At 40.5% G+C, this 21213-nt stretch overlaps 1 protein-coding gene and 1 pseudogene across 4 annotated transcripts in view; both read left to right on the top strand.

The window, feature by feature from the left end:
• The window catches only part of LOC147628096 (O-fucosyltransferase 6-like), a 29806-nt gene extending 19735 nt beyond the window's left edge, over positions 1 to 10071 (top strand). For 2 of the 4 annotated variants that reach the window (XM_086813110.1, XM_086813111.1), the window contains 7 exons: positions 7304 to 7380; positions 7566 to 7654; positions 7751 to 7928; positions 8194 to 8375; positions 8501 to 8603; positions 8699 to 9030; positions 9209 to 10071. In XM_086813110.1, the coding sequence (XP_086669236.1) occupies positions 7304 to 7380; positions 7566 to 7654; positions 7751 to 7928; positions 8194 to 8375; positions 8501 to 8603; positions 8699 to 9030; positions 9209 to 9638 (1391 nt within the window). In that variant the 3' untranslated portion in view covers positions 9639 to 10071. The remainder of the gene's footprint in view (positions 1 to 7303; positions 7381 to 7565; positions 7655 to 7750; positions 7929 to 8193; positions 8376 to 8500; positions 8604 to 8698; positions 9031 to 9208) is intronic. The other 2 variants (XM_086813113.1, XM_086813114.1) reach the window with 1 other exon arrangement.
• Positions 3674 to 4887, top strand: LOC147628097 (uncharacterized; annotated as a pseudogene).
• Positions 10072 to 21213: the final 11142 nt, after the last annotated feature.

The following is a 21213-nucleotide window of genomic DNA, read 5'->3' as shown; positions in this document are numbered from 1 at the left end:
GCTGTAGCGTGCAGAAAAGAGCTGAGCTCGACGAGTCCCTGGGCACACTGGCCTGCTGCATCTAGGTCAGAGCTTTGGCGATCATGCCATATCCTCTCAATGTCCTCAAAAAGACTGGGATATGCAAGTATCCTCTGTGGGATCCTCAACTGCAAGCTGATCTCCCGTGTCCTCTCCTCCAGGGTCAAGATAACTGGCGCATGGTTTGAAAAAGAGGTGCCAGCGAGAATGCCAACGGAGCCACCACGCTCCCCGAACCTGTCACCCACATAGAAGCGATCAATCCATGATAGATTAGTCCCTCCCTGCCGGCGATCCGAGCGAGAAAAACTAAGACTGTCGTGAGAACGAGAGAAAGCCTCATGCTGCCATGCATCAGTGATCCGCAGTGTCATACAAATCGCTCCCAAGCTGCAAGCTCCGTGCCGTGCACTGTAACATGACTGCCTCCCACCCTATCGGCCAGGTCCTCAAGCATGTTGAAGTCTCCCCCAACACACCAATGTGCGGCCTCGGGCAATGTATCTGTAACAAGGGTCCAGAACTCTGCTCTTTCACTAGCATGGTTGGGCGCATAGACGTTGAGCACACCAAAGTGCTCATTATGTGTCCTCAGCATAACATACGTGCTCTACCAGGCACAATGACCCCGCAATCCACAATGGCCTGCCGCCATACATCGGCAATGACCATACATACTCCTCCCTGCTCCCCCATGGGGCCAAAACCTGCAGACCAAAATGTGTCCCATCTACCTGGCATCACCGAATCATATCTCCGAATCATGCTCTCACTCAAATGGTGCTCCTGCATCACCAGAATATCAATACTGCTCCCAACCAGGCATCTCTGAAGCTCCTGCCTCAAGCAACCACGATAACGTACATAGTGTGCGCCGCCAAGGCCCTGTACATTCCATGAGATGATCCTCATGGATGACCTGCTGAGGTGGAGGCTGTCTCAGCCATACGGTGGGCCTTCGCAAGCGGCTTGGATGGAGAGTAATCCCCATCTAAGCGGCTACAAATCTGCCCACCCGGTGTGCTGCAAGAGTCTCGGACCAGGCGCCAGTGGCTGTGTCCCATAGCGACTGCCTCCCGCTTGGAGAGAAACCTCATGTATGCATACATAGCCAGGGTCTCGTGCTAGGTCTGCCACTATGCGAACCACCAAATGTCGAATCCCGGAGGCATCCGCACTCCCGGTATCAAAGAAATGTGCCAACTCCCAAAGTTGGCCTATCACATCTGTCATCTCCAAATCGCTCACATTGTGAGAAAACTCAATTGCCTGAGTCTTCAAAATACTAAGAGCGAGATCCAAAGTCCACTCCCGGTCGCTAGTGCCGCAAAGAGGGAAGGAGAAGGCCACCGTTGAATCAAGTGCCTCCTCCCCTCGGGCTGGAGGTATCACCACATGCATGGTTGTCACGGTACGAAAATACGATACCGTACGCTACGATACCGTACGGGAATTTTTGGTACGAGATGAAATTTTCAGATATCGTACGATAAAATACGGTTTTTATTTTTTACACTTACAAGCTATGGAGCTTCAAGCTTGAATGTGAGGGAAGGTTGGGAGGGGAGGAGTCTACAGTGCTTGAGAAACCAATACATGGATATGTGTCTCTCCCGTTTGGATCTCCCGATTGTCTCCAAAAAAGAACCTGGATGGGTAATGCAATACCAAAGGTCTCCCAGTGTAGCGTTTATGACTAAGGGACTGTCCTTGCACAAATACGAGGAGTGCATCTAGGGTGATAAGTTTAGGGACTCCTCTCTAGATCAAAATGGCCATGTCCAAATGTTCTCCCTCGTGCATAACTTGAGAATCTAATTGTCTAGCCTACCTATACCAGGGATCCCCAAGTGATGTAGCAAGATTCTCTCATCCTACCAATCAAGTGTACACTACCAGTCTATCTCGCCAGATTTTTTAGGTCTCTCCACAACCCCATATGGAATATTGAGTGGACACGAAAGTTGCGAAGTATTGCGAGCATTTGGGATCTTCGTAAAGCAGGGTTTCTATTTTTTTTAGCATTTGGATTTTTTTTTCAAGGCTGAGGCTGTGACTGCTGCTGCGTCGGTCTCTGGGCATGCTGCTGTGGCTGTCTGCCTCTACGGCGCCCCTGTCTAGGCCGCCAATCCGAGGTCTGTGTGGGCTGAGCAAGTGTCCCGGAGGCTGCCTGCCGAGCCGCATCTGTGGGCGGGCCATCGGGGGTCTGCTGCTGCGGTGAAGATCGAGGTCTCCTGCGAGGGCAGGCCTTGGCCAGGTGGCCGACCTGCCTGCATATAAAACACTGGTTCGGGAGCCCCGAAAACTCCACTCCCTGATCGATCCATCCCCCCCCTATCCTAGGTAACTGAATGACCTTCGGAAGGGAGGAGATGTCAGGAACCAAAACTCTGACCGAAGGCAGGCCAGCTGCTCTAGCCACCACTGAAGCTGCTGTGGGGCTAGTCTCAAGCACCGAGCCCACCAATGATCCTATCCTAGAAAGGAGCGGAAGGTACTCGCGGCGAAGTCCAGGTTAGCAAACTGTAACATGGAGAGCGGTGGGCACGAGGGAAACTGGGGCAGGTGGGCCGAGGGCGACGGGCGTGAAAAAGGGGGAGGGAGGGAGACGCAAGAAACACAGGGGCGCGGAGGGGGGGGTGCGAGCCATAGTAGCAGGGGAACGCCGTTTCCACCCCTTGGGAACGGTGGAACGCGTTCCCCCAAGGCTGAGATGCCTAAACCGGGTGGAACGTGCATGGGGGAACGATTTGGCATGGGAACGGCCAGGGGAACGTGGGGGAACGGTTTCATGGAACGTTTGGCTGCCGTTCCCCCTTTGGGGAACGTTTTTTATGTTTGGCCAAGAAAAAAAAAAAGAAGAGAAAAAGTGTACCTGTTGTTGCGAGCCGCCTGTGGATATCCTTGAAAGACGTATCCTATTGTCGCCTGCCCGCATACTTCCTAGGCCCGTGCGGCATGCGTACTTGACAGCTCTGAGTCACGAGTGGGCTTCTCTCTCGAGTCTCTTTAGACTTTGACTCCTACTTTCTAAGGCAAGGCAGCAAGGCTACTTACTTTTTCCTCTCTCTTTCTCTCTCATTTCCCCTTACCGTTCCCCCTCGTTCTCGTTCCCCTTGTGGCCCGTTCCCGTTCCATCGATGGGGCTTTCGTTCCGTTCCCATTCCCGTTCTGTTGCTACTATGGTGCGAGTAGGCGAGGAGAGGCTAAGTCACGAGGGCGGGGAGGGGCGGGTGCATACAGGCGGCAGCTCGAGCAGGGTGAGGGGCGAAGGCTTCAGCGAGCACCCTTGCAATTTACTTAAATATCTCTGTGTTCTAACAATTTTGTTTTTACTTGTGAACAGTTTTACTTAGAATGTTTGTTAAGCGAAGTGAATTCTTCCTCTCAGACTTATTCTAGCTGTTCACTTTCTTCTCAAGATGTTGTCTTGAAACACCAAGATTTTTGTAAATTGTTTGGTTTCAAGTGCAACCCTACTTTACCCTACTTTGCCTTTTTTGTATACAGTTTGGAAGTTTCATAAGAATCTTATAAAGCCCAGGTTCATAGCTGCTGCTTGCAAAACATCTCTGACGGATGTTTCTAAATGGCTTAGTCATTGCTTTAAAGCCATTTTACCAAGTGTCCATGACCTTGGAAAAATCTTCTTAAAGATGCTGACGTGCCTACAGACTCAAGTTGGGTCTTAAAAGACTCTGTAGTAGTAGTTTCCGTCTTGAAATTCTTAAACTCCTCTTGGAGCCTGGTTGAAAAGTTGTCTCCTTTATGCCTACAAACCTTTGACTTCATGACATTATACACCAACTAGACTTAGAAGACTTACTTGTAAGGATTAGGTCCATTATGAAGAAAGTTTTTGCTTATAGATTAGAAAAGGATAGATGCAAGGCTTTATTAGTAGAAAAGTTAGCTTTGCATTTTGATTTTTCTTGGTTAAAAAGTAAAAATCAAGATGTAGATAAGAGAAAGAAAAGATTCACCAAAATTGTAGACAAAGATGACAATTGTACTTGGTTAGATTTTCTCCAGATAACCTTTATATATCCTTAGGCGACTGTTTATTTAAGCAAGCAATCGGTATTCCCATGGATACCAATTGTGCCATCTTTCTTGCTAATTTTTATCTTTTTACTTATGAGTTTGATTTTATGGAACGCCTTATTTCTGCTAATACTTGTCCAGTCTTTCTTCACAAACTTTGTAATGTGAGACGTTTTGTAGATGACCTCTTCGTTCTCGACATTTCTTTCTTTCAAGAGTTTTTGTATATCATTCTAAATTCCTTAGGTGGAGGGATCTATCCCAAGGAATTTTGCGAACTTAACCGCACCTCTAATAGTGATAGTTGTGCTTTTTTAGACCTTAAGATCTCTCAATCATCTGGAGGCTTCATAGTAGATATTTATGACAAACGCTTACAACTTGAATATGTTGACTTAAAGATCATTCGGATTCCACACTTATCTTCCAATATTTTTGATACAACTAAGTATGGTGTTATCTGCTCTCAACTTTTTAGATTCTCTCGTCTTTGCTCTACTAAATTTGCCTTTATCTCTCAATCATGCCATCTTATTTTTTGCATATCCAAAAAGGTTATAGTTTCAATAAGATTTTGAAAAAGGTTCATTCTTTCATGAATCGTAGTAAGTTTATCTTTGGTATTTCAGCTTTTGGAACGTTTAAAAAGATAAGGAGTAAGTTTTATAGAAGGGGAGCTGAAAAGCCTACTTAATTCATAATTCAATGCTCTTTTTTGTAAAAGTGGCTTGTTCTAGCTTAGAGTAGGGTTTGTTGTTGTAACTTAGAGTAGGCCTTGTTTAGTCTTTTTGTAATTCTTTCTTTAATATAGACTTAGTTTGGTTCTTTCCTATGTTTTGTGATTCTTTGTTGATATACCTCAGAGCAGACTTTGAGTGCTAGTCTCTATCATGGCTGAGTATGTCCATCACCTCCGGAGAGTGATAGAAGCTTAGTTGGCTGGTTTTATAAAGCATGTTCTTTTGGACTAACCTTATACAAACCTGCACCTACTCTTGGGCACTGATGACGTGAGTAGGGATATCATAGCTTATTGTCCACGCTATGCATGATAGAGTTGATGAACCTACACTTCATGTTCGGACAAACATTGGAGTTAATGGTTGCACTTTTGAGTTGAAGTCTTTTTTAAAGTTTAGCTTAATGTTTGGTTTTGGCTCTTAAGTGCTTTAGGTCTAGAGTTTACAGTTCTCTGTTTTGCTATTTTGTGTTGTTGTTTAGTATCTCAGCTCAAAAGGTTTAAGTTCTTATTAAGGAGAAGTGTGTGTATGCTTTTGTGTGTGTTTTTTATTTTTTTATTTTTTAAAGTTTCTTTCGTTCATTTAATTGTTTTGTTTTGTTTTCTTGTTTCTTGTTTTTTTTGTTTTGTTTTGTTTGTTTGTTTGTTTTTTGTTTTTTTAATTAATGTCTTAATTAAAAGTCTTCGTTTGATATTATCTTTTGATTTCCTTTCCTTAGTAGTATCTAGGTTTGTTAGTTTATTTATTTTTTATCTTTCAAATGCTTTGTTTTTGTCTTTGTCCTTCTTCGCTATTATTTCTTTCTCAAATCTCTCAATTCGTAAGTTTAGATTTTTTTGACCTTATGAAGGTATATATAAGACCTCAAGAAAAAGAAGAAGTAGATAAGGTTTGTAACCTATAAAAGCATGTACTTGATGTAATTCAAATCATATCAATCAATCAATCAATCATATTGAGTCGTGCAATCATTGTCTCGACTCTCACTCTAGCTTTGTGCGCTCTCTCTCTCTCTCTGCCCTTGCCCACAATCACCAAGTTCCATCCACCGTAGCAGGTCTGCTTGCCTATACCTCAGGGCATGATCCAACAAGGGTTAGGCATTGCAGCCATTGATAGTTATAGGCATTTTGGCTTTAGAAATCACATATATACGTACAAAAAGTCTAGACAATATCACAAAGACAGCACGTTGATAGCTCAAGGTAAGAGATATCTTATTCATATGTACAAAATTTGTTAAATATTGTACTTAGACTATTCCTGATTCTTCAAGGAAGAATCTTACGTCTGCAAAGGCTAATTCCGGATTTACCATTCGAAAGCTTCCAAAAAAGAAAAAGTATTATTCAAATACATCAATTGTTCAAAAGCTGGTATACTTAGCTTCATTCATTGGGATTGTTGTACGGTTGAAAAGAATGCCTTTTAGTTGACGATTGTTGAATCTTGATACAAGTAACTAGGTAGTTTGTCGATAAGGTATGATTAGTATTACATGCTCCATGAGTCGCTTTTTGAGACCCCAATAACCCGTAACCTCTCTGGATTGGGCAGCAGAATCTAATATCTTTTGGTTTTCAGATCGTCCATGGAGTTGCAAAGCTTGACTCCACATTCTTCTTAGTTATGAAACGTTGTAAGCTGTGGATGGGTTGGCCTTGCTTAACTGCACTAATAGCTAGTGTGATCTCCATTTATGATCTCCTTCTTCCTTTTAGATGAAAGGAAGCCTGTGCTCTGATACCAATGTGACCGAAGCAGGGCTTCAAACCTGCATGAAACTGGTCAAGACTGCTGAGATCACGTCCAGAACAGCCTAAAACTGTCAAAACTGATCAAAAACTGAGCGTGGAGCCCATAGACCACCATGCGGTTTAAGGCATTAATCCATACTGAGAGATGAACATATGTTGACTTTCAAATGGTGGTGCAAAATGAGCTAGTGGCTCTTTTTCTTAATAATCTTTGAGTTCACTTTTTGTGCTTTTCACTCAATAAACCTTTGTTGCCTTTTGGGTCAACTCTTAGCTAAATCAAGTGAGAGTGGAGTGTAAACAGTCCTCTGCCATTAGATTCTGATTTCCACATGTTAGTCATGTCTGGTGACAAAGAACCTTGTAATTTGCAACCTCTCCATCTTAGCCAAATCCTTAAAAATGGATGAGGAAACATTGCCTCTTCAACTGTGCAAGGGAACCAGATCCCTTGCTATGTTGAGCCGCATCACCTTTCACATGCTGAAGTGGGGGGGCCAAGTACCCTAAACCTATGTTGATTCTCCTTTGTATCTGAAGTAATGCTTGCTCATTCCCATCTTAAAATGAAGACTAGATATTTTTGTTGTTTCAAGTTCATCATTCATGTCACTCTTTCATTGGCCTTAATGATGTGGATGATCCCATTTTTCGTCTTTCATTGACTTCAATTTTTTTTTTTTGATGGTGTGTTTTAAAATAGCACAAAACTGATGAGCATGTGCATAATGGATGCTATAGGAAAAATTTCTGAAGCTAAGTCAAACGGCTATTTATTAATCCAGACAAGTGGAGGACTTAATCAGCAAAGGACGGGGGTAATCAGCTAACCAAGTCGAGTGTGTCCTCATACAGTTATATCAGCTATATCTTCTAGCTGGCTTACTCTCTTCTACCATTCAGTTTATTCGACCTTTGAAGTGTGCCTGGTTGCTTTTTAAAATAATTTTCTGTGATACCAACAGCTCATGTTTTTGACCGTTTTTTCGGTTGCTGTCAACAGATTATTGATGCCGTGGTGGTGGCACGGATCTTGAATGCTACACTGGTGGTGCCACAGTTAGACCACAAATCTTTTTGGAAGGATAGCAGGTAGGGATACAACGGCTAGCAAGTATTTATTGAGTCATGAATTGAATGTCCTCCCTTTTTTGACGATTTGGCTTGTTGGCATATCACCCTGTGCAGCAATTTCAGCGACATTTTTGACGTAGATTGGTTTATCAATGCACTCTCAAGAGATGTGCTGGTCATCAAGGAACTACCAGCTAAACTTCATGGGAAGCTTTATTCAACCCGTGTACCGAGGAGATGTAAGCCGGACTACTTTCGGGCCAAAATACTACCCCTTTTACGGAAAAAGAAGGTTTGCACTGAGAGAAGACTTGCATAGGTCAATATTACATTTGGACAGGCTACAAAAGGTCACCCACCCCATAAGCTATATTTTTTTCTACTTTAGAGGCTGCTTTAGGCTTTACATCACCCCCCCCCCCCCCCCCCCCTTTTTTTCCCCCTCTTTCTCCTTCCTTATGACTGTTGTGAGAGAAGGGTCTATCTAAGTCACAGGACAATCACGATTTGTGAAATCAATTGCAAGCCATTGGAATCCATGAATCGATCCATTGCAGGCAGTTCGTCTGGGAAAATTTGATTATAGACTCTCGAACAGGCTTGAAGAGGATTTGCAAAAGCTTCGTTGCAGGGTCAACTACAATGCCCTTCGTTTCACTGGAGCTGTAGAAACAATGGGACAGACTTTGGTGGGGAGATTGAGGCAAAAAAGTGGTCGTTATATTGCACTTCATCTGAGGTAAATTGCACAATTAAGTCTCTATTAAGGTTAGAGTGAAGTTTTGTCATTCTACTACTATAGTTTTCTGTTCTTTAATGAATACATTGCCAGATGTTCAAATGCTTATGATGCTATGGTTGCAGGTTTGAGCCCGACATGCTAGCCTTCTCTGGCTGCTATTATGGAGGTGGAGAAAAGGAAGTAAGAGAGCTAGGTCTGATGCGTAAACGCTGGAAAACTCTGCATGTAAGCTATCACGGGATTTGTGAAAAACATAGGTCTTTCATGCTTGCAAGAAGTTTGCAATCAACTGAAGCCTGGTTTAATGTGTATTTTACCAGCAACGGAACCCCGAAAAGGAGAGACGAAATGGAAAATGCCCACTTACTCCAGAGGAAGTGGGGTTCATGCTCCTAGCCTTGGGATTCGGAAGCGATTCTCACCTCTATGTCGCATCAGCAGAGGTCTATGGTGGGGAGAACACCCTGGCTCCTCTAAGGCAAATGTTTCCAAACTATCACACCAAAGATTCTTTAGCATTAGAAGGAGAATTGCTACCTTTTGCTCGGTATTCCTCACGTATGGCAGCAATTGACTATATTGTTAGCGATGAAAGCAATGTTTTTATCACCAATAACAATGGAAATATGGCACGCATCCTCGCAGGCCGCAGGTATCTTTCTGATCGATCTTATCCATCAGCGTTGTTGAGAACATTCAAAATTTGTAACTTAGTTTATCAAGGAATGTTCAATAAGGCCTCCTAGTGCTGTCTTTTGCCCTTGAAGCCTTTATCTGCTTTCTGTACCTTCAAATGATTGACCTTCATAGTGTTATGTAACACTCTACAGGCGTTATTTTGGTCATAAACGCACCATACGACCCAATGCAAAGAGGTTGGGGACTCTTTTCCTTGCTAAGCCCAACATGACGTGGGATGCTTTTGCATCAAAGTTACGAAAATTCCAAAGAGGTTTCTTGGGAGAGCCTAATGAAATCAGGCCGGGAAGAGGTCAGTTCTTTGAAAACCCTTCTGCTTGCATCTGCGAAAATCCAAAAGCCAAAGAAAGCCTGAAAGCTCTCCAGCAGCAAGAAGAGATGGTGGTACATAATAAGGAGGAAGACAAGGAGCAGCTGGAAGATGAAGATGATGAAGACCAAGATGCTGATCCTGATCTGGAAGATGTTACGTTCATGCAGCAAGAAATTACGGAGGAAGATAACGGGCTTGGCAGGGTTGACGACATAGAGACAGAGGACGTTCTGTTGCTGTCAGACTAGAAATGTGGAGCTCTTCAACTTCTTGAGCATGCCAGATAAGACCAACATGTTTCCCATAGGGGATCTAATGCCTCACACAGGTAATTACCTACAAAGGGGAGGAAAGGAAATCATTGATTAGTGGGTTGCTTCTAGCTCTTTTGATCATGGCTGATGGTCCTCATTAAGATTTAGTGTAAGAGTGGCAGCTGAAATGATGGTTAAATGAAACCACCAGTTCACGGAGTGCCCATGTGGTCCATTTTGAAGTAAAAAGTATCTGGCAGTAGGGCGTGCTTTTGTACGACGGCCAGGCATACATAGAAAGAAACGATTCAAGGTAGTGTTTATACAGTTGGAATTACACTTCTCCCCTCACTTTTTCTCTCAGTCCAAACGCTCCCCAAATTTGGCACACTACTCTATTTTCAAATCAAGACTTCTTTTTTTTTTTTTGGAGGTGGACCACCTTTAAAACCAGTAGCTTAATGTATAGACTGTGATAGTCTTGCAGCCGATATGAAGCTAAAGGGGCAATACCAAAAAATGTGGAAATGCTGTAACTTCATAGCAGTGCTGCTCCAACTACTCATGGTAAGCCGTGATTGGCTGGTGGTCATTCTTGTAGCTGATTAGTGAGAAGAGCTTCATGAAGCTGCTGTGCTTTGCACTAAGAAGCTGAACAAAATATTCTCATGACTGCATGAAATCGTATTCAACTATTAATAAAAGAAAACAAATAAAAAATAGTTTTCGTTGTACCTCAATGAATATATTAATAAGCTTGTACATAGTTGATAGTCTTCTCACTCTAATCAAGCTATTACAACACAAAACTCAATCAAATCAGAAGATTGAATATATGGACAATGCGATCTCATTAAAAGTCATCAAGATACTCACAAAACTTGTAGAGATGCAAGGAATAATAATGCAATCAAAGTATAAAGAGGCATAACATAAAAGCATGCAAGAAACATATTTTACGATAAGAAAACACACATCTGGCGAAATATAGACTCTCAATTTTGCCCCTTAAGAATTTCCACACCTCATCTCTCTAGAAAAATGGGCTCATAGGAAGTTTTTACAAATCAAATCAAAAGTTGACGGAGATTGCACATTTGGAATCTACTCATCTCGAGACCTTTTTAATGATATATAGCATGATAGAAAATTTTGATTATTCAAGAAGTCCCTAAGTTGGTGATGATATGGCATATCATCACCAATTTGGAGACTTTATAAAAATCGTCCACGTGGTTTTTGTCTTCATTTTAAATTCACCTTTGGGTGAATATTCACCCTTATTTCCTCAATATTAATCGTTTGTAGCAATACCATGCTCTTTATAAATATATAATAATGGTATGTTGACCTTAGAAAGCTTATGTAATGAAGCCGATAATCATCTTTGTATTGTACATGCATAGAAGTAGTAATAGTTTCGGAATAAGTCACTTTGGACATCCCTTGGGTGGCCAAGTATATACTTTCAAGCTTTGTATATAAGAAACTTTGAGTAATGAGAAAAGACACAATCCCATTAATGCAATTGAGTCTTGAGATTTCTTTTTTACCTTTTTGAAACTTACGTGCTAGCTTTCTATCTAATGTGCATGCGAGTGAGGTTGTGACTTGCGTCTTGAGAGTGGTGTATGCTCTTTCTCCTCCTATTTTACTCTTTCTCATGAGAGTGGTAGCACAATAGCAAGGTGGACTAGGACTTTCCCTTAAAATTGCACTCTCTTATTTGAGATTGGTCTTAAGTGGAGGTCTATGGAGTCTCTAGCTTATGGAGGCTACACAATATGGGTTATAAGGTTATTCCCTAATGACCTTTCTAGCCTTTCTTCTTTTCTCTTCCTCTTAAGGCATTAGGTTGGTTTATTTAAATGAACAAAAATCCATTACATTGTTGAATTCAAGTACATTTCAATAACATCAAATATAAATTGTTTATGCATACCATGCTAGAATTTGTGGAAATAACCATAATCTAAGAGGGCACAAGAATCAAAGTATCAACGCTCACAAGGTCCATATGAAGGCATCTTTCCTCAATTCATATGGTGAAGACATTGTGGCCCATGTGTTGACCTCTATACTCAACTCTTTCTCAAAGTTACTATTCACACCATCCACATAACGCCCCCCCTCTTCTAAAGATTCCAAGACAACTTTAAAATTTGAGACGATGATGATGATGAGTTTCAATGGCCACGTTTGCAAAAAATAGGCGCATGCTTTGCAAATGAAAACACGGCTCATATTACGTGGCTATCAGAATATTATAAACAGCTTAAGCAGAGGGCTCTCTCTCTCTCTCTCTCTCTCTCTCTACATATATATATATATATATATATATATAGCGATGCATTGAGAACGGCAAGTGTTATCGAAAATAATTATCTGGGGAACTCTATATTGGATTATGAATCGAGCCGAGGCACATCGATAATAATTACCAACAATTTAGCTATATCTTGACGGAGAATGATCCTGCCTAGCCTGCAAACTCTTCCATCATGACCTCCTTCTTCTTGCATGGGTAGCCGGGCAATATTTTGCTGGGCCCAGCAGCTCCTAGCCTTTTCTGTCGAGAACTGTGTTTTAGGCCACTGCAAACGCGCCCCATCATGACGAGTATATTGTACTTGATTGGGTTTGGCACGGCTACATCCAGTGTACATACATTAAACACGCAGTTGCATCATCACAGCTGCTGCTACTACTAGTAGTAGTAGTAGCAGTACTAGAGAAAGAAGAAGATGAAGATGATGAGGAGGAAGAAAGCCAACATGAAGAGGAGGATGAAGAAGAAGGAGCAAGCACCCGAAGAGAAGGTGGAAGAAGGCGCAGAAAGAGGCGCCGCCTGCATCTTGACTGATCATGGGTTTGATCAGTCACAGAGAGAGAGAGAGAGAGAGAATTGGCTGTTGTTGTAATTGATCTCGACACTGATGATCAACGACGTTGGGTATAATAAACTAGGCGATACTGGGTTAATTATGGGAGGCGAGGGGATCTTATACGGAAAAGGGATCCCACCCATGTGCCGACGGCGTCGTCTCCGACCTATTTTAATTGGAGCTGCTTGAGCATCGGCGCGTGGATCATCAGAGAATTTAAAGAGAGAGAGAGAGAGAGAGCCAAATCCGCAGAAAGAGAGAGAATAATTTTATATCAAGTACTGCTGCAGCCCACCTGTTCATTGTTGCAAGGATTTGCACACAATTGTTTCCTTGCCGTTACTTTCTCTCTTTGTTTACAACTTCTTTCATTATTTGCTTTAATTTGTGAGCTCACTTTATTCCCCACTTCCTTCCGTGTCTTATCTCATCAAGTAATTTCAGGACTTACTTTTCTCCACACTAGATTCAAGCTTTCGACATTTTCACACTCCGTGCACTTTTCTTTATATGTAACTCAATTTCACACGGAATAGCTGGCCAGATATTCCGCGTGATACAGAGGTGAAAAGTAAGACCATAAATCAATACTAAACTATTTATTTGTGGTACGATTGTGTTACTTCATAGGAAAACTGAATTGGAGGTTGGCATCAAGACCTTATTAAAAAGGCATCAATCCAACAATTTAACATATGTTTATAATATGCACACACATCAACAACATGATTTTGTAGCTTACTTGTAGAGAGTGTACGAGTCTTTAAATATTGATGAGTCCCTACCAATTACAAGTAAAATAGCCATTTATTAAATGAAGCTGTGAGAATATAACATTGATTTATTTAGCACATGATCACATATATTAAATCTAGTGATTATGTATTTTGCCTTTGCTCTAGTAAGCTAACCCTTTGAGCAATCCACTTGCTAGTGATTATGTATTTTGCCTTTGCTCTAGTAAGCTAACCCTTTGAGCAATCCACCTGTTGCTATTTTTAATGGTATGCTTCCTTCGGTTTTGTTCTTGGGTTTTTATAGTGACACTTCCTTCTACTTTCTATGAGATGAAGTAGTCCAGCTAGCATCATATACACAAGAAAAGATATGTTCTTTCTAATAGATTGTTTATATAGAATTCCTTTCATATGTATATAATTTTTATATATAGAATTTTTGATATATAACTTACATTTAAGTTTTGTTTTTTGTAGCATTAACCTTATCTTGCTCTAAGTAGAATAATTAAACAACAAAGTTATGCATGCATGTGGGTGTGTGCACATGCACATGCATTCGCGTACACGTGTGTGTGCTTAAGTCTTCATGTTCCATGTGGCACCCCCACAATTTCCTTATACCATGTATAAGGATATGCTTGTGCTATGTGGCACCCTTGACCTTCTTCCATTTTGTTACCAACATTGACTAACATTACCTTCGTACTTGTGCAAATTTGATCACTATCCTTTGTATCCGTGTAATGTGCTTTATTGTAGTGATTTTTGGGATTATCTAAGCCTACAAAGCTTATGTGTAACACTGTATATTAAGAGTTTTGCATGTACATAGCCTCAGGCAAGATTTGGGTATGCCCATATTAAAGAATAGGCAAAGACAATGAGTTAAGCCCTAAAACATTCCTCAACTATGGCACCAAGATTTTACTTGCCACCACTACATGTGGATTGTTAGAGATCCACAAATGTAACTTTCATATATGGGTGTGCTATATTGCCATTTTTTTGTTTTGTTTTTGCATTGTCAAACCACAAAAATTACTCCAAAATCAGGGTAGACAAGAGAGCTAATCCCACTTTGGATGCAGACAAGAAGAGATCATTAGTCCTATGATCTCCTAATTACTTAAGAGTGTAAAGAAGGCTCCTAAGTATGATAAGTGCTCGATTTTTGACTACACCCTCCTAGGAACTCACAAGCTAACAAGCTAGACACGCAAGCATAGAATCAACTAACCTAAAAGATTGAGAGAGAGAGAGAGAGAGAGAGAGAGAGAGAGAGAGAGAAGAGAAGATTTTTTTAATGTCGTAGAGGAACAATCCCAAGAGATCAAATATGATCTATCCAATGGGAGTGAGAATCAAACATAGGACGTGTTGAATAAGAATTCCATGTGAGAGAGAGAGAGAGAGAGAGAGAGAGAGAGAGAGAGAGAGAGAGAGAGAGAGTAGCTTACCCATGGAAGAGGCAACTGCATGAATGCAACCTAGCACTTAAGAAGATCAGCCTCCCGCTATCCATGAAAATTGTCTATGTAGAGCTTGGCACTCACTATTGTTGTAAGACCATGCTCCACTACACAAAGATAATAGCTCACTCTCCCTCTCTCAACTAGCAAGACATGGCAAAGACCAAGAGGGCAGAACTCTTACACACACTCACTCTCACATAAGCACTACCAAAAGAATAAGAGGATAGGGTGGAGAGCAAGAGCACACTCTCAATCAATACTCAAGGGAATGTCCCTTTCTCATTAGAGAAATTCACTTATATACAAGAGAGTTATAAGTTTGGGTGTCTAAACCCAATAACTTATCAGAGGCGCCCACTTATTGTCTAACCTTGTCTAGGAGACTAGTCTAAGCACACATTGAGTGGACGCCAGCTCTTTCACTTGGCTTGGTCATCCCTTGAGTATATCATTAAGCACAATTATGCAATGATTCGAACAAGTTATGAATTTCCTCTTATAGGTGGAAAACACAGAAGTGAGGGTGGACAAGGATCCTTTAGGCGGTGCCCATCTTTACACTGCTTGTGCATGCTCTTGGCTTATTGTAGATGGCTCATCTCCACTTGTGACCAATGCACACTTCCACTAAGATATTGTCATAGATGTAGGCGTGCGTTGTTGATGCATGCTGGTGGTCCATGTTAACCTCGAGTTAACAGAGAGCTGTAACACTGCTTGATTCTTCCTAGGGGGAGTATATTCAAGATTGAGCTAATATAAGAATGAGCTAAAAGCTTTATAAAATGACTTATGTACAAGGAGTTACTTTAGACAAGACAACATTTTAAAAATAGAACTCTACTTTACTCCCATGTTGTTATAATGAAGTCTAAGGACTTCCCTATTGCCCAACTTAATGAGTGGTTTCTTTATTAGTAATAGCGTCATGAATTAATTATAAAAGGATGGTGTGGGAACCTTAACAAAAATTATCAAGTAATCTTAATTTAAGTGGTCTAGTAGGTTCAATAGGATAGAACTCAATGCCTTATCAAGTTTCTCACCAACTTAATATTTTTATTAAATGTAATTTTTAGTAAGTTTCATGTTTCTATCCTAGTTATTTGATGAGATTGATCCCTTTGATGCTCATTTAACCAATAACAAGCTCCTCAAAACTTACTATTTTTAGTAATTGCTATTTTTAGTAAGCAACATGTTTCCAACTTAGTTATTGTCGAGTTGATCCCTTGATACTCATTTGTCCAATGCTTAAGGTATAACATGCAATCCAAGAATGGTCATTATTAGATAATGGTTGTGTAAGTCCTAATTTGGTTGTCCATTGAACCCATTGAACATTGCTCCACTAACATGTATTAACTTGGTTAGAAATCCTACATGTAAGTTTCTTTTTGTAGGTATTTTGATTTAAATTTATTTTTAAAACTCCCAAGTTTGAAACCTATTAGAATCTTAATGACACTTGGAGAAGAAACCCTAATTCTTCAGAAGCACAAAAAATAAAGCATAACATATACTTGCATAAATTAAAAGCATAAACCTTAATAAACAAAATTAAATAAACAAGAGAGCTAGAGAATAAGAAAGAGATCACCATCGACACAAGATTGGGTTGAATCTCCCCTGGATGAGTGTGACCCTTGTACCACTCACCCATATTTATATGTATTAGAAAGCTTGCTTTTCAAAAAGATAACTCCAAAAACAAAAGCTTAAGTGCTTTTGAGTTTTTGAGCAGAAAAGCTCTTATAAAATATAGCAAGCAACAAATATACAATCTTGGGTCTACCAAAAGTGTAAAACACTAATTGGTATGTACAAAGGTTTGAGGCCTTAGGCTTACAAAAATATTAATGCCATAATATGAAACCATAAAAGATGTTCACATGTCTTCCAAAATATCTCATAGTGGTCCAACACATGTTTCACCCACGATTAACATATAATCCACTACTCAATCACCTACATCCAAAAAATATTAGTTAGTGCACACAACTGAGTCAAAGCTAACAATATGCACAAAATGCACATTGTGTGTGAATAAGCCCAAATAATACATCAACACGTGTAGCGTGAAAAATCACCAAGGAAGCTAAAAGCATGAAGAAACCCAAATAGTGCATCAATGCACATGAACAAAACCCATGACACACATGTCACGTGTGAGTACCTCAAAGCAAACATGTGAAATACCCCCCAAAACAAAGAGCATGAAAAGGTCGAAGAGGTATAGGGCTCAAATGTGTGAAGGCACACATAAGTAAAACACAAGTAGGTAAGACGTAACATATGGACAAATAGGTGTGGGTAGGTCAAAATAAATGCCCAAGTGGTAATAGGAATGGCCAATTATTTGGGTGTGGGTGGGCAAGTGGGGCTTGCCCAAGGGTGGGAAATGGAAGTGTGAAAGGCCTTTAAAAAAAACCCCAAGTTTTAATCTTCTTGGATTTGTTAAAAAAAATCTCAAGACTTTTTCTTCTCCTTCACGTTAGCGGCCATGTAGTCTCTCTCCCTCTTTTTTCCCTTCATTTTTTTAAAAATCTTCTTCCTCTCCTCTGCACACACTAGCAGCCAAAATGTTGAGAGCTCAAAGAGCTCTAGGTGTGCTGCACTACTGAAGCGAATGTTTTGTGGTCGTCTTTTTTTTACTACGCTGAAGAGACGATAAGTATTTTGTTGTTTTCTTGGCCATAAAAATGGACACTCCATCCTTGTCCATGCTTGTATGGTTTTGGTGAAAAATTGTTCACCAAACCATGTGTCTCTCCATAGGAATAGATGTGGGTATCCGGCTTCTATGACTAGCCTTAAGGTCATCCCTTGAGGTTAGCCCTAGGGGCACTTTGCCAATGCAGATTGTCTACCAACTCATCCATGCTCATTTCCTTGAATAGGGGCTTTGGATGATGCACCTCTTGTCTCTTGGTTGCTTGGGTGGTGGATGACTTCTGCATCCATATCTTGCATATTATCTATTAGGTCCATCGCTCTCACATGCAATACTCATTAAAAATCCATAGTGTCTAGACCTATAGATATTGTCATGAAGTCTCTTAATCTTGAGACCAATCACAAATGAGTGATATGTCACACTCTCTCAGAATACATCTCATATGGAGATACTTGGCTTTGGTAATGTAGTCTCAACTCATGGTCTCTCCTTTCCTTGCTTGAGGTCGTAGACTTGAGATATGGGGCTCCACCTAGCTCCACTAGGTGAAAATCCCACGATGAAAGTGTGTCTCAAGACCTCATAATTAGCCTTTTCTAGTGAATTTAGTGCCCTAGACCACTAACATGCTTTGCCTTCAAGGCAGAGTCCAAATGAGTAGATCTTAGTGGGATTATCAATTCTTCCCATGGCTTCACAAACTTGATCAAACTTCTCTAGTAGGTAATGAATGGGATCTCTTATTTTATCAAATTTGGTCAACTTTGAGATGTGAATTGTCTTGGGCCCCTAGGTGCTACATTCATGACAACCCCCTTTCCATTTTAAATGACATCCTTAGCATGTTTTTTCTCCATATTCACATGGTGGCGAAACATAATGAGATGGTGGGTTGGGCATACCCCTCTACCCTTTAGGTTTGGAGCTTTATGCCCTATGGGGTTTGGTTGTGCAGTTTTCCAATGGCATTGGTCATATATAAGCTTGCATGGCCTTGAGGTTGCAGGCTTGCAATGGTGACTTAAGGCACATTATGTGATTTCCCTTGTGGAACACCTAGGTCATATATGCTTATATGGCCTTGAGGTTGTAGGCTTACAGGCTTGCAATGGTGGCTAAGGACACATTAATGTGATTGCCCTTGTGGGACACCTAGGTTGGAAGTAGTCCCTTGAACTTATTTTTTACCCATACCCACATTCTAGGTTCCTCGTCCAAATGTAGAAGAATTGGAACTTGGTTACATAGTGAAGAAGCTTCCAAAATGGGATCCTTTAAGAGGTTGTACTCCCACTTGTGATGTATATACTTGCGGATTGGGGTGTGGTTTGGTCTTCAGAATGCATTTTCTGAATCATGATTAGAGATAATTATTTTTGGATTGTTATTAATCTAATTTTTAAAAATGCATTTTCTTAATCACGGTTAGTATTAGAGATTTCCATAGTTTTCAAAATGCATTTTCTTGATTTTTTTAGCATTTTTTAATGTTTTTAAAAATCTTCTTGATTTTCTTGAATTTTGTAGAAAGTTTGCATGAATCAGAGTCTATTTCCATCAAATCTTCACACAAACCCTAGTTTCCTATTATCATTTGCAAGAGCCCCTTTGAGTTTCTTATATTCTTGGGGAGATTCTTGGTTGATGTGCAGTTTTGGTGAAAGATTCATAAAGAAAGGTACTGATTAACAAAGGAATTGGAAACAGATTGCAAATATTATAAAATCTTAGTGCAAATTTAAGAAAGTGTGCAGAATACAGTTACTATGTAGTTTCAAGTGTAGAGTTAAATATTCAAGTGCAGAGTTGAAGAACATTGAAGATCTGTTTCAAGATCGTGTAGAATTGGAGATTATAGTGCAGAGTATTATTCTATTTGCAGATCTACAGTGCAGAATAGAGCAGTTTATAAATTATGCAAAGTTTATTGTGCTGAAATCAAATCTTGATGCAGAATAGTAATAGTAAGTGATTCTTGATCAAAATCTTTCTAATCTTGTCACTTTCTTGCAAAGAAGTTGGACAAAGATTATAAATCTATTGGATTAGTACAAATTTAGAAAAATTAGTGTAAATCTTGATGTACTACAAGCAAAGACAGCAAGAAAATTGTTGAATAAACGCAATTTGTGGAGTATAATATTTTAGTATATTTTTTATTAAGAAAATATATAGTATAATGTTTTATATATTTTACAAATCTAGGCATCAAGGTTATGCAGAGAGCATGTTGATAAATAATTGATGCAAAAGTGTGCAAGTTTAACAATTTCAAGTGTAGAAATTCAGAAAGTTAATTGGCTAACAACTCTGTTTGCAAGTATGGCCCTGCTATGGAAATTGAACCCGATCCACTGGTGTGAGCCAATGTGCAATATACACCATAGGGTTCCCTAACCTACAAACACATGATGCAAATACAGTTCATATGGTACAAGTGCTATGATTTACCCAATGCAAGACTTCTACAAGTCATTTCAGAGTTTCATGCCATTTTTGGGGTACCATCCTACCACTAGGCAAAGTGAAATGATGAATGACAAAACATACTAGTGATGTGGCTATTGAGTTCAAGGCCATCAGGATGCTGATCAAGAGGTCTTCGGGAAGAGCATCAATGGTAGTTTCTCTAACAAGTTGAGTTTCTCATCTCTTAATGTTGATTTACACAGAGTTGAGCTCAACCAATCTGATCCTACCAAAGTGATTCACAACCTTAGCTATGAGCAATGGTAGCATTTCTAGCATAGAAATGCTCATGGGAGGCCAAATGGGACAAACATGAAGCATTCCTTGAAGACCTTGGTGTGGTTATGGAGCTTTTTGAAGTGGACAAAATCAATCCCACTTTCCAAGGAATCTATAAGGCTATTCAAGCTCTATGAACAAGCGGCTCTCAGAGAGGAATGCCATTCGCACATCTCAAGGACGACGCTACTACCATTGGAGAGGACTGCCATTTGTCAGAGAGGACTGCCATTTGCACATCTCTAAGAGGAGGCTACTATCATTGGCGCATCTCAGAGAGGACTACCATTTGCACATCTCAAAGAGGAGGCTACTATCATTGGCGCGTCTCAGAGAGGACTGCCATTTGCACATCTCAAAGAGGAGGCTATTGTCATTGGCACATCTCAGAGAGGACTACCATTTGCACATCTCAAAGAGGAGACTAGTATCATTGGCACATCTCAGGGAGGACTATCATTTACGCATCTTAGAGAGGAGGCTCTATTTTTTCATGGCTTAAATGAAAGATAAGCTAGTTATTTATGGGGTGAGAAGGTTTAAGTCTACAACATATCTAGGGAAGGGTTTCAAGCACGTATGTACGGGGTCAGGCATGATCTATGGGTACATCTAGCTCAAGCCATGCATAACCAACCCTGGTAAGGGTCTCAACAATGCAGCGATTCTCTCTTCTCTTCATTGCCTCTTGTATGGCTTTGACCGAGCATGCGGGTTGAAGGATGCACAAGCTACGGCAGCGCCTCATCGAACAGCCACATCAATATGCTAGCCATTGTTTCCAGCCTCTTATTCTTCGTTTCATCTCAGCACCGTAGGCTTAGCTCAGCTCACTTCACTTCACTTCGGTTGAGGAGAGCAATCTTTTTTTTTTAATGGGTTTGATGATGTAGGATTTGACACACACTACAGTCAACTCGATTGTCAATTCCAATTCAAATGCATTCGATCTATCTATCTAGTAAAGTTCAGCAAATTTGCTAGATGATGTCAATACACATTTTTCTTATTCAATATAGTAAACACTATTTCCTATATATTGATCTA

Source organism: Cibotium barometz, chromosome 19 (genome assembly GCF_041138505.1).
Source record: "Cibotium barometz isolate CiBa-2024 chromosome 19, ASM4113850v1, whole genome shotgun sequence".
In the NCBI taxonomy this organism is placed as follows: Eukaryota; Viridiplantae; Streptophyta; class Polypodiopsida; order Cyatheales; family Cibotiaceae; genus Cibotium; species Cibotium barometz.
Note: the sequence above shows the minus strand (reverse complement) of the source record. Positions and strands in the feature narration are given on the sequence as shown.